The sequence below is a fragment of the Leptonychotes weddellii genome, chromosome 12 (assembly GCF_054177405.1).
Source record: "Leptonychotes weddellii isolate Sample4059 chromosome 12, ASM5417740v2, whole genome shotgun sequence".
NCBI classification, from domain to species: Eukaryota; Metazoa; Chordata; class Mammalia; order Carnivora; family Phocidae; genus Leptonychotes; species Leptonychotes weddellii.
In genome coordinates, this window is record NC_138380.1 from 19653547 (window position 1) to 19666867 (window position 13321).

Consider the following 13321-nt stretch of genomic DNA (forward strand, 5'->3'; position numbering starts at 1 on the left):
AGTCTGCTTGAGATTCCCTCTCTCCCTCCCCTTCTGCCCCCTCCCTCCAGCTCACGAGCATACATGTACTATAAATAAATAAACAAACAAACAAACAAACAAATAAATAAATAAATAAAATTTTTTTTTAAATGTTAATCTCATCTAAAAAGTACCCACAGAAACATCTAGAAGAGTGCTTGACCAAATATCTGGGTACTGTGCCTAGCCAAGTTGACACATAAAATTAACCATCACAGGCTCCCAGTTGTTCTAAACTGATCGACTAGCCCAAATTCAGCCTTTAGGAATTAGTGAAAATTTTAGCTTGATTTCTTCATTTCACATCTATGGCACTCACCTTTTCTCCGATGCTGTGCCAAATGAGAAACAGTTTGTGTGTCCCTTTTCTCCTCAGTAGGGCTTGCCACTTTTTGGCATTTGGTTATGTGGCTGCCTTGTGATCTCAGCCCATACATTCAAGAAAATGTACGGATTTTGTAGATTATTCACTCTCTTTTTTTTTTTTTTTTAAAGATTTTATTTATTTGACAGAGAGAGAGACACAGTGAGAGAGGGAACACAAGCGGGGGGGTGGGAGAGGGAGAAGCAGGCTTCCTGCTGAGCAGGGAGCCTGATGCGGGGCTCGATCCCAGGACCCCGGGATCATGACCTGAGCTGAAGGCAGATGCTTAACGACTGAGCCATCCAGGCACCCCTAGATTATTCATTCTTATGGATAGGAAAGGAATGATGTCTCTTGCAGGCTTCTACATCCTAAATAAAAGCAGAACTCCCACTAATGTTTGTTTGTCTTTTACCATGAGTATGATCTTGATTATTTAAAAACCATGAAGGGTAGGAATTATATTTGTAGAGTCTAGCACAGGGTTGTACATTGGTGGCCTATGGATTTCACATAAAAACCTGGGTTTCTATATTATTCTGAAAAATGTGAATATCTGACACACTTGATCCACATTTACTGACCTTTTCATGGGGCATGCCCAGAGTAACACAGGTCCCTCACCACTGACTCCTCCATCCTGGGGCAGACCATTCTGAGATCCAGGTTGGCTCCTCAGAGCCCTCTTGGAACTAGGGCTGTGGCAGAGTATTGTTCCATATAAATCCTAAGACAGAAGCAGAACATGGCATGTGACACTGAATGCCCTGGATAGGATCACAGTGGGTAAAGGAAATCTGAGATCTGCCTGGGAGGGGACATCATACATCCTTCCTACAACAGCTTGGCATCCTAGGTGGCTCTTGGAAGTGACTGCAGAACTCCACATGTGGGAATGCCAACTCCATCATGTAAGCAAAACCAGGATGCCAATTTTTTGTTTCACCAGAAAGCAATCCCAAAGAAATCCTGAGAGGTGGGTATTACTTTCCTGGGAGGGGCCAGAGGGATGGCCGACACCTCTGGGCCCAGGCCAAGCACTTCAACTCTGGCCTAAGCTGGACACAGGCAAGGGTCAGCCCTCCACTCAGAGGCTGGTGTGCTACTCCCTTGGGCACATTCTACCACCAGGCAGAGCAACACTAAACTGTTACCAGGACTTCAGGGACTTTCTCACAGGGTGGGGCCTGTGGATCTGTGGGTTCGCTGCAGCAAGTGCAGTTCCATTTCCTGGGGAAAGGGAAAGAACCCCAGGACTGGACTGGATTGGGCAGAATTGCTTCCTTAAACTCCTAGAAGTCCTTTATTTAGGGAACAAAAGTAAATGAAGCCAAGGAAGGGAGCTAAGGCCCATATCTGAGAAGCAATGTCATGAGACAGATCTGAGGGGAAGGTGTTGGGCTCTATCAGCAAAGAAGGCTGAGAGCTGAGGGGGAGGGGAAGGGAGAGGCAGTTGGATGGCATGAGGCCAGATTCAGGCTGAAGATGGGTCCAGAGGGTTTTAGGCTCAGGAGAAAATCAGACTGCAACACCTAAATGCCCACATCGTTTCCCAGGAAGGGAGGCCGGGGGGCAGGGACGGACCAAGCACAGCAGCACCTAAAACATGAACTCCTCAGTAAGCCAGCCACACTTAACCTATCTGGGGCTCCCACGAAGTCTGCCGAGACTAAAAGCTTTTTGGAACACCTACAGGGTTAAAAAAGAAGACATCAAACAAATGGAAGTTCACAAGAGCACTTCTAACTTCATGAAAAATAAGATTAATCAGTGGAAGTAGGAACTTTTAAAGAAAAGAATCAGAACTTCTTCTCTTACAAACAAAGCTTGAACCTCTTAGCAATCACGACTCTGATTGCAAGGATCTCACTCAAGTGCCTGGAGGGTCTTTTACTGCCAAGAACAGGAGAGCTTGAGCACTTCACAGAGCAGAATTACACAGAATTCAGCTCAGGTCTAAAACGGCCCAGACAAAGGCCACAGACCATTTTCAGGCTGAAATCAGAATCAGGCTTTTTTTTGTGTCTTAGAAGGAGAAGGTTTTTATTAAAGTAAAAAATTAATTCATAGTCACTGAAGGAAATCTGCAAAATACACAGAAGTATAAAGAATTTTAAAAATCCACATTCCATCATCCAGAGATGGCTTACATTTAAAATTTTTTTTTCAGTTTTTTTCTGTGGATACCTGTATGTTTCTCCACACAAATCAGGATTATATTAAGTAAAAAAGTGTTTCCAGCTCTTCTCTTTTACTGTATCAAGAACAGTTCTCCATTGCCTTAATTATTTCTTGAAACTTACTTTTTAATGGTTCCATAATATTACTTTTTTATGGATATGCCCTCACTTAATCATTTTTTAACTGATGATCAATTAAGTTGTTTCAACTTTTCATCATTTTAAAAAGATTCTAGTAAATATCTGTGGGTATAATCTTTGTGTATCTCTCTGATTATTTCCTCAGAAGAAATTTTTAGAATATTAAGATTTGAGAGCTTCTCGATACCCACTCTCAAATTACTTTTCAAAATGGTTACACTTCTTTATAGTCACACTAACAGTGTATAAGCATGCTTGTTTCATGCATTAGCCAATACTGAGCATTATCATTTAAAAAAGAGAAAAACAAAATCTTTTGTCCATTTGTTAGGTGAAAAATGAGATTAGCTGCACGGTTTTATATTTCTCTCATTATTAACTGGACGTTTCTTCATATGTTTATTAAATGCTTTTTTCTATGAATTATCTTTTTATGACACTTATCTATTTTTCATATAAGCAGTAAGCACCTTGCTTTGATTATGATGCAGTTTTGCTATATAACCAAAAGGAATCTTTAAGGGAAATTCATCATGTTAAAAGCCTTTTGATTTATAGCTTTAAGCTTTCTAAGGATTCCATTGAGGCAAAATGAGAGGTTCTTCTACAGCAGAGCCTCTCAAGGTGTGGCCCTTGGACTCTGTGCATCAGAATCAAGGAGTAGGAGTGGGAGAACATGCATTTAAAATCCTAAACCCTCACCCTTGGGGCTCCTGGGTGGCTCAGTCGTTAAGTGGCTGCCTTCGGCTCAGGTCATGATCCCGGGGTCCTGGGATCGAGCCCCACATCGGGCTCCCTGCTCGGCGGAGAGCCTGCTTCTCCTTCTCCCTCTGTCTGCTGCTCTGCCTACTTGTGCTCTCTCTCTCTGTGTTAAACAAATAAATAATAAAAAAAAAATAAAAAATAAAAAAATAAAATCCTAAACCCTCACCCTAGACACAGAATCAGCATCTCTGATCACTGGACCCAAGAACCCACATTTCTATAATCTCTGCATGCTTTACATGCAGCCCAAATTTGATAATCAAAATGAGTACTGAGACAAATAAACCTGATATTCCCATACTCTCTGGGGAAAAAAGGGAGATGACCATACAGAGAAGTGAGCCCAAACATTGAAGAACAGAAGTTGAGCTTCCTACTCCAATAGGCTTTTGGGTCTTGTACTTTCTGTTCTTTTGATTTATTGACCTCCATTGTTCTTTAACTTGATTCATGCATTATCACTCATCTACTTGGTCCCCCAAGTTGGAAAAATTATAGCCATCCGTGATGCCTTCCAATTCTTTGCACTCCTTACTTCTTTGCATATATGCAAAGAAGTAAGGAGTGCATATATGCATATATTCTATGTATATAACTGTCCCTTTAACCTACAAATGTCTCGAAGACTCTTTTTCTCTTTTTATCACCTTTTAGTTTAGTCTCTTATTCTCACTCTCTCCTCTTTCTTCTATTTATTCTACCCATAATCTCCATCACCACCCAATCTCCACACCACACCAGTAAGCATTCGTTCTAAGTAGCAATGTGTCCACAAGCCTCTGCATAGTAAGATACCCTCCCCACCAGCCCCCTTCCCATTTTTTGCTGCCCCTAAACTCCTCCTCATTCTAGTGGAGGAGTGAAAACTGGGAATTTTAGAGGGATTAAAGGACTGGAGAACACTAGAGAAATTCAGACAAACTCAGTAGGCATGAACGTAATGTGCAAGAGACAGCTGTGGCCAGTTTCAGCTCCTGGAGGTCAAGCAACACTATTTAAGGTGTGGCCCTCTGGGTGGGATGCTGAAGTGTCTGAGAGGACAAGGGCATGTGAGGCCATTTTGTTGAATGGGTCATCCGCACAGACCCTGAAGTAGCTCAGCTACATGCTATTATTCACAAGTAGAGAGCCAGTGAATATGATCAGTTCAGAGTAACCTTTCTCCATTCCTGGAAAAACAACTTAGACCAAAGGACAAAGGGTTATTGTGTTGTTCTCCCATGTAAAAGTAAATTTTGATGAATTTGGTGGGACATTTTGGAGCCAAAGTCAAACTGTGTGCGTGATTGTCTTGTAAAGGTGCTAGGACTTAATTTTCAGATCTGGAATAAGAACAGGTGGCAGCTGATGGCAGGAGTCACAATGGTTTCCATGACAACGGGACTGGATCTTAGTCATCCTCCCATCCTCCACAAAACCTACTGCAGCTTTTCTCATAAGGTGCTTATTAAATATTTGTTAAATGAATGATGAATCACAGAATAGTGTGTGCGCTTTGCAATTAAGGCTGCCGTTCTCTAGCTAGCTAAAAAGCTTTTAAAGCTACAATAATTACTGTACTTACCCATGATATTTTGCATAATTTGCATATTAACTTAACCCGAAAATAATAAACTACAAATTCCCATTCTTGCTGAACCACCCTGTCTCGCATCTTTACCCTATTGTAGAAGTAGCCCAGATGTTTGCTTAAGATGGCCTTAGGAGGGGAGGGTGCCCCCTGTCTCATATACGTGCCTGAACATTAACTAGAAAGACCTGTTTCCCCCTTGAAGTCCCCCTCCACCGCCTTCTGCTCTCCGGCCCTTCCCCCTCCCTGGGCTCCGCGCATCGGCTCACGCGCAGGCGCTAGCCTGCCCTTCCCCCGCGCCCCTCTTCCCGCGCTCCGGCAGCAGCCTGCGGGGCCCTGCCGAGAGCACAAAAGGCCTCGGCAGCTGGCGTCCCCCCGTTGCCTGTGGCAACCATTGAGCGGCGTCTCGCTCTCCCTTGACCTTACAATGAGAGAGTAAAAAGGGCCTCCATTGGCTAGCCGGAGAAGGGAGGCCAATCGGAGTAGAGGTTGTAAAGAGGCGGCCGAGAGAGGTTGTGGGGGTAGGAAGCTAGGGTTAGAGGCTACCGGTGAGGCTAGAAACCCCGCGTGGTCGGTTGGAGGAAATATGTCTGTCCGGAGGCACATTGGGAATCCTGAGGTGAGGGCCAGGTCCGGATCCGAGAGCCGGAGGGGGCGGGCGCACCGGAAAAGGCTCCACGTGGGCAGGGAAGAGCAGCTAGCGACTTCCGCCGGCCGGAAGGCGGGAAGCGGCCGGCGTGAGGAGGGGTCTGGAGAGCGGAGGGAGGCGGGGCGGGCCTGGGGGTCTCGGAGCCGAGGCCGTTATCCGGTGGTGAGAGGCCACTCTCCCGCACATGCTCGCTGTGGCCTGGCATTTGTCGCCCAGAGGAGCCAAGTGCACGAAGACACAGCCCCTTCCCTCAAAGGGCTTACAGTCTAGGCGTGGCAGTTACACAACATAACGAACATATGCATGAACGCCCCGAACACTAAAGGAGCAAAATCAAAAGGAGCCGTCATTTCTGATTATGGGGATACAGGAAGAGTGGGAATAAGCAGATCAAGCCATTTGGAAAGGACGCAAAATATGACCTTAGTTTACCCTCTTCCCTATAGGACCATTTCCTTTCTTGTCTGTTTCACCCCTAGGGCCCTGCTGCATTTGTGACAATTAATTTCAACAAATGTTTATTGGACTCTTACACTGCAGTACGTGCTAGAAATACAAAGAGAGTAAAACAAGGCATTTGTCCTTTAATAAATTCAGTCTAGTGAGGGAGACTTGGAAACAGAATTTGAATGCGATGTGGTTGGGGGACAAGTTGAGAGAGCACAGAGGAAAGATTGGACTCAAGGAAGTGAGGGAAGGGTCCTGGAGATGGCCTGAAATGGCAAGGTGGGTAGCCAGGTGAGGAAGCATCTCAAGTAGAGAATAGCATGAGCAAAGATGAGGAGGTGTGAAACATGGGAGTGGACAGTTCCCTCTAGAGAAGCTGGAGTAAAGCGTGGAAGGGCCTTCTGTGCCTTGCTAAAGTACTTGGCCTTTATACCGAACAGGAGTTGCAAATTATTTCATTTCATGGTGGATGTCTATGTGCTGTGTTGAGGAAAATTGTGAGGCTCTGCAGGAGAGTACCATGATCAAATATAATCTCGACCATGAAGGTGGGGGAGGTAGGTGTGGAGAGTGGCAATTTGTCACATATTTATCTTGCCTGCTGGTCTGAATTTAAGAAGTTTTGAGGAGTTTTAAGTAACCGAGTGATGTGGTCAGATTTGCATTTTAGGCAGAGAGCTGCAGCCACGTTGTGGAGAAAGGAGGAGGCCAGGACTGGAGGTAGGCAGATTGGGTAGGTGGTATTTACGATATAGACCTAAAGGAAGGTCATGGAACATGGGACAGAAATGAGAAATATTTAGGTAATTAAATCATTAAGACTTCATGATTAGCTTTGAGAAATGAGATTGGAATGGATGACTTAGTTTCCCAGCTTGGGCTACTCATCAGTGCCCATGTCATTAATGAGATCAGGAATGTGGGAGAAAGAGGAGTATAGGGGGATAGGAGCTGGGATGCTCTGTGTGGTCATACATTTGTGTCCTAGAGGAAGATGTCCAACTTTCTTGTGTTGGTGGAGCATATTGTCCAGTAATTTCTTGAAAAAGACTGCATGAGAAATAACTTTTTTATTTATATCTAAAATGTTAGGCATGTCTGAAAATGCTGTTATTCTGCCTTCACATTTATTTCCCTGCAAGTTGGGTGGAGTATAGAATTCTTGGTTGGAAACCATCAGCATTTTGAAAACATTGCATTATAGTTTTCTAGCATCCAGTGTTGCCGTGAAGTCCAAAGCCATGCTGTACCTTTGTACTTGACTTGATTTTTCCTTTTTAGAAGCTTGTAGAATCTTCTCTATGTTACCAGTGTTGTGTTTCACAAAGATATTCCTTGCTATGGGTCTCTTTTCACTCATTTTGGTGGGCACCAGAAATGCATGTCTTTCTATTCTGTGAAATTTTGTTGAATTATTTTATTGTTGACTTCTCCTTCCTATTTTCTCCATCCTCTTTTTCTTGAATTCATTATTTTCATGTTGCTTCTATAAGACTGGTTCTCTAATTTTCTTAAACTTTATTTCCTGTTTTCCACATCTTTGTCTTCTTGCTCTCTTTCGGAGATTTGTTTAACTTTATCTTCTAATCCTATTTAATTTCTGCTGTTGTGTTTTTAATTCTTTTTTTTTTAAGATTTTATTTATTTGCGAGTGAGAGAGAGAGTGCACGAGAGGGGGTAGCGTCAGAGGGAGAAGCAGGCTTCCCACTGAGCAGGGAGCCTGATCCGGGACTCCATCCTGGGACTCCAGGATCATGACCTGAGCCGAAGGCAGTTGCTTAACCAACTGAGCCACCCAGGCGCCCCTGTGTTTTTAATTCTTAAGACCTCTGTTTTGGACTCTGATGTCCTTTTAAAAAAACATTTTATTTTGATGGGGCACCTGGGTGGCTCAGTCGTTAAGCGTCTACCTTCAGTTCAGGTCATGATCCCAGGGTCCTGGAATCGAGCCCCGCATCAGGCTCCCTGCTCTGCGGGAAGCCTGCTTCTCCCTCTCCCACTCTCCCTGCTTGTGTTCCCTCTCTCCCTGTGTCTGTCTCTGTCAAATAAATAAATAAAATCTTAAAAAAAAAATAAACATTTTATTTTGAAATAACTGTAGATTCACAGGAAGTTGCAAAAATAGTACAGTCCCATGTACCTTCACCCAGTTTCCCCCATTGATTATATTTTATGTAAGTATAATACAATATCAAAGCCATAAATTTGTACAGATTGACATTTGTAAAATGTGTGTATAATTCTAGGCTATTTTTTCACATGTGTAGATTTAATATAATCAAGATTGCATGTGTTTAGATTTATAATCAAAATACAGAACTATTCCATCACCAGAAATATCTCCCTCATACTACCCCTTCCTAGTCATTTCCACTTTCCTCTGCCTCACCATCCTAACCCCTGGCAATCACTAGTGTGTTCTCCATTTCTGTAATTTTGTCATTTGGAAATGTTACATAAATGGAATCACATGATATGTGACCTTTTGAGATTGGCTTTTTTCACTCGGAATAATGTCCTTGAGACACATTCAAGTTGTTGCCTATAGCAATAGTTCATTCCTTTTATTGCTGATTAGTATTCTGCGGTATGTATGTATAACAGTTTGTTTAACCATTCAACTATTATAGGCTATTTTGGTTGTTTTCAGTTTGAGGCTATTATGAATAAAGATATGAACTTTTGGGTACAGCTGTTTGTATGGATGTTAATTTTCATTTCTCTGGGATAGATGCCTGGGGGTGTAGTTGCTGGGTTGTATGTGAGCTTACATTTAGTTTTTTAGAAACTGCCAAACTATTTTCCAGAGTGACTGTACCATTTTACATTCTCATTACCAGTGAATGAGAGATGAGTTTTTGCACATTCTTGGCAACATCTGGTATTGTCAGTATTTTTATATTAGTTGAGTTTTTTTGTTTTTTGTGGGGTTTTTTTGTGTTTGTTTTTAGAGAGGGAGTGAGGAGGGGGGAGGGAGGGGCAGAGGTAGAGGAAGAGAGAATCTCAAGCAGGCTCCACGCCCAGCACAGAGCCCAATGTGGGGCTTGATCTGATGACCCTGGGATCATGACCCGAGCCAGAATCAAGAGTTGGACGCTTAACTGACTGAGCCACCCAGACGCCCCTATTTTAGTTGTTTTAATAGGTACACTGTGACATCTCATAATGGTCTGAACTTGTATTTCCCCAATGGATACCGAGGTTGAACATCTTAAATTTTTTCATGTGCTTATTTGCCATACATATATCCTCTTAAAAAAAATATCTCTTTGTATCTTTTGCCTAATTTCTAATTGGATTTTTTTACTGTTGTTTTGTGTGTTTGCTTGTGACTGTGTAAATATTGATTATTGCCAAAGCAGTGATCATTACAGTTACATTTTCTTTCTTATTACTTTTTGTTTTTCTTGAAGTTCCTATCTACCTTTATTTTTATTCTATACTATTTCTAAATTTTTATAAACAATGTAGGAAAATTTTCCTACATCACTATTTATCATTTGTTTCCAGTTATCTTTTCCAAAATGTTCTCTGTGCATTTGTGTGTGTGTATGTGCGCACTTGTATGTGTCGAGAGAGTTTTATTTTGTGGTTTTCTTTTACCCAAATGTTATAACATTATATATATGGCTTTTTGGCTTGCTCTTTGTACTTAACACTAAGTCTTGGAGATCTTTCCATGTCAGACAAATATAGGTCAACTTAATTCTTTTCTTTTTTTTTTAAAGGTAGCAAGGATTGTTTTTTTTTTTTTTAAAGATTTTATTTATTTATTTGAGAGAGAGAATGAGATAGAGGGAGCATGAGTGGGGGGAGGGTCAGAGGGAGAAGCAGACTCCCTGCTGAGCAGGGAGCCCGATGCGGGACTTGATCCCAGGACTCCAGGATCATGACCTGAGCCGAAGGCAGTCGCTTAACCAACTGAGCCACCCAGGCACCCTAATTCTTTTCTTTTAACTCTTACATAAGTACTTGGTCTGGTTGTAGAGCAAAAGTTTTTTTTAAATTTTTGTTACTTGTTAAATTTTAATGTTTTTACTAACAGCATTATGAGATATAATTCACCCATCTAAAGTATACAATTCAGTGGTTTTAATATATCACAGAGTTGTGCAATCATCACTAATTTTCATTACACCAAAAAAATTCTGTAACCTTTGGCTGTCATTCCCCAATTTTCCCATTGTCTCCCCTATCTAGTCTTGACAATCACTAATCTACTTTGTCTCTATATTTGCCTGTTGTCTACATTTCATATAAATGAGTCATGCAAAATGTGGTCTTTTGTGACTGGCTTCTTTAATTAACTTAGAATAATATTTTAAATTATAATGTTATATCATGTCTTCGTACTTCATTCCTTTCTACTGCTGAATGATATTCCTTGACATAGACATACATATTTTATTTGTTCTTTCTGATGGACATTTGGATTGTTTCTACTTTGGTGCTATAATGAATGATGCTACTATGAATATTCATGGACAAGTTTTTGTGTATGTGTGTTTTCGTTTCTCTAATGATAGTTTTTTGAAATATTTTTTTCCCCTGCATAGTCTATTTCCTTCCTATTGCTATTTTTCTTTTTGTTTTGTTGGAGATTAGTATTAGTTAACTCAGGCTGCCATAACAAAATGTCACAGACTGGGTTGCTTAAACAACAAATTTATTTCTGGCAGGCAGTTTTGGAGTACTGGAAAGTTCAAGATCAAGGTGCTGGCCAGTTTAGTTTCTGGTGAGAGGTCTCTCTTGCCTTGCAGATGGCTGCCTTCTCATTGTGTATTCCTAGATTTCTTTCTGTGTGTACTTGTAAAGAGGGGGAAGCTCTTTGGTGTCTCTTTTTGTAAGGACACTAATCCTATTACACTTGTGCCCCACCCTTATGATCTTCTTTAACCTTAATTACCTCCTAAAGGCCCTGTCTCCAAATACAGTTACACTGGAGATTAGGGCTTTGTGTGCCCCCAAAATTCACAGCAATGTTCTGAGGCTTCTTTTAATCCTAAATTATTAATTTATGTTTTTGAGTTAGAAACTCAAACAGGTGATTGGGATCTGTGTATCTGAGAGGGGCTTGCTGATGGTGAGCCTAATTACAGGAAGATCTCACTGGGCCATGATTTGGGCGACTATCCTCCCAAATCTACACCTTCAGCTCTTTTCTCTTAGGCTGGTGATTTTCCTCAGAGAATTCCCTCATTCTCCTGAGAGTAAAAGCCTAGCTGAATTCCTGGAGGAATTAGGGCTAGGAGCTAAATCTCAATATTAGTTTGCATCATTCACTTAATGCCCCTATTTTCAGTAATGATATCTCTACCTTTCTCTGTCTAAAGACCTCCCAGTCCAGAAATCCTTCTCAGGGAATAAATCTATAGATAGCTACCGTGGTGGGGGAGGGGCAGTCACCCAGTAGCACACAGGGGACAGGGATTTGGAGATCAAGTTGCTTCTCATCAGCCTTCAAACAATCTTCCTTATTTCAGCCACTCCTTTTGCTCCCCACTCCTGGAGGTGCTTGAGGCTGTCAATTCCTAAGCCTTTTAAGAATTGTTCTTGGCTTTCCCTTGAGTCAGTCGATTCATTTTCACTGTTGATCTGCTTTCTAGAATTCAAAAATCTATTGCTGTCACTTCTCCCGCTCTCTCTGGTTTTTTGAACTCTATGTCCTTAAAATAGAAGACAAAATTGAGGTTTTGGAAGGAAGTGATTTTAAATGCATGTGTTCAATATGCTATCTTCACCCAGTAGATCATGATCGGTAATTATTTTATTTGTAATCTATAATTATTTGCTTATTTCTGGCATACTTACAAGAACATAAACTAGGGTCCTTGTATGTATTGTCCCACTGCCTGGCATGCAGTAAACATCTGTTGAATGAGTAAATGAATATATGCCTGAGCTGGGAGGAAAAGTCAGGCCATAGTTCCCTACTTGGATATCAAGCATATAAATGGAATTAAACCTAAGTGTGTGGCTCTCAGAGAACCTGTAGATTGAGATGGAATCCTGGGGAACACAGTGTTTAAGCAGCTGACAGAAATGATCCATGTGTCATTGGAGAATTGGAGAGAGAGATATCACTAAGTGGGAGTGGAAACTGAAGAAGGTGGGGCTGTATGACACTGTCAAAAGGTACAGAAAGGTGAAGTGAGTTAAAGAATGGAAAGTCACCATTATATTCAGCAATTAGGGGATCTCTGATGTTGGCGAGCTGCCACAGGAACCATACTAGAATGGTGGGGACAGTAGCCATGTTGCAGTGGATTGAGGAGTAAAGTGCAGATACCCGGAAGGCATTCCAATTATATATTAGAAAATATATTCCAGTTATATATTGATTCATTGTGAATCACCTCATGTTTAGTGACTTAAAATAATAGTCATTTTATTATGATCTCTATGGTTCTGAAGGTTGACCAGGCTCAGTTAGGTGCTGCTTATTTGGCATCTCATGTGGTTTTGCAGGCAGACAGAAGCTGGGGCTAGAGTGATCTTGAAGGCTTCTTCAAGGCCATTGATACAGTCTGTTGGCAAGTACCTCAGCGGGGGCCGTCAGTCATACCACCTACAAATGGCCTTTTCCATGTGGCTTGGCCTTCCTCACAACATGGTAGCTGAGTCCCAAGAACAAGTCTCAGGAGAACCAGGTGGAAGCTGTATTGCCCTTTATGATCTAGCCTCAGAAGTCATAAGGCAGCACTTTCATTGGCCCCCTGTGGGAGGAGTTTCAACATCACAGCGTAAGTGAGATGGGGAATTCTCTTGCAAACATCTTGAAAAATACAGTCAGCCATAGGTAGTAGCTGCTAGCGAAGTAGGGGCTGCTACATGTGCATACAGGGTCAAGGTTGGTGTTTGAGATCAGTAGAATTGGACCAGATTAAAATTGCCATTTAAAAAAAAAATGTTCTCCTTTCAAAGACCTATGTTAAATGTAAGATTGCCTTAAATGAGATTCTTTTCAAGATTGAATTCATTTCCGGGGCGCCTGGGTGGCTCAGTTGGTTAAGCGACTGCCTTCCGCTCAGGTCATGATCCTGGAGTCCCAGGATCGAGTCCCGCATCGGGCTCCCTGCTCGGCAGGGAGTCTGCTTCTCCCTCTGACCCTCCTCCCTCTCATGCTCTCTGTCTCTCATTCTCTCTGTCTCAAATAAATAAATAAAATCTTTAAAAAAAAAAAA

At 41.9% G+C, this 13321-nt stretch overlaps 1 protein-coding gene across 1 annotated transcript in view; it reads left to right on the top strand.

The window, feature by feature from the left end:
- Window positions 1-5543: 5543 nt before the first annotated feature.
- CEP41 (centrosomal protein 41) overlaps window positions 5544-13321 on the top strand; it is a 42913-nt gene continuing 35135 nt past the window's right edge. The window contains exon 1 of the mRNA XM_081800086.1: window positions 5544-5660. Within this exon, the coding sequence (XP_081656212.1) occupies window positions 5628-5660 (33 nt within the window). The 5' untranslated portion in view covers window positions 5544-5627. The remainder of the gene's footprint in view (window positions 5661-13321) is intronic.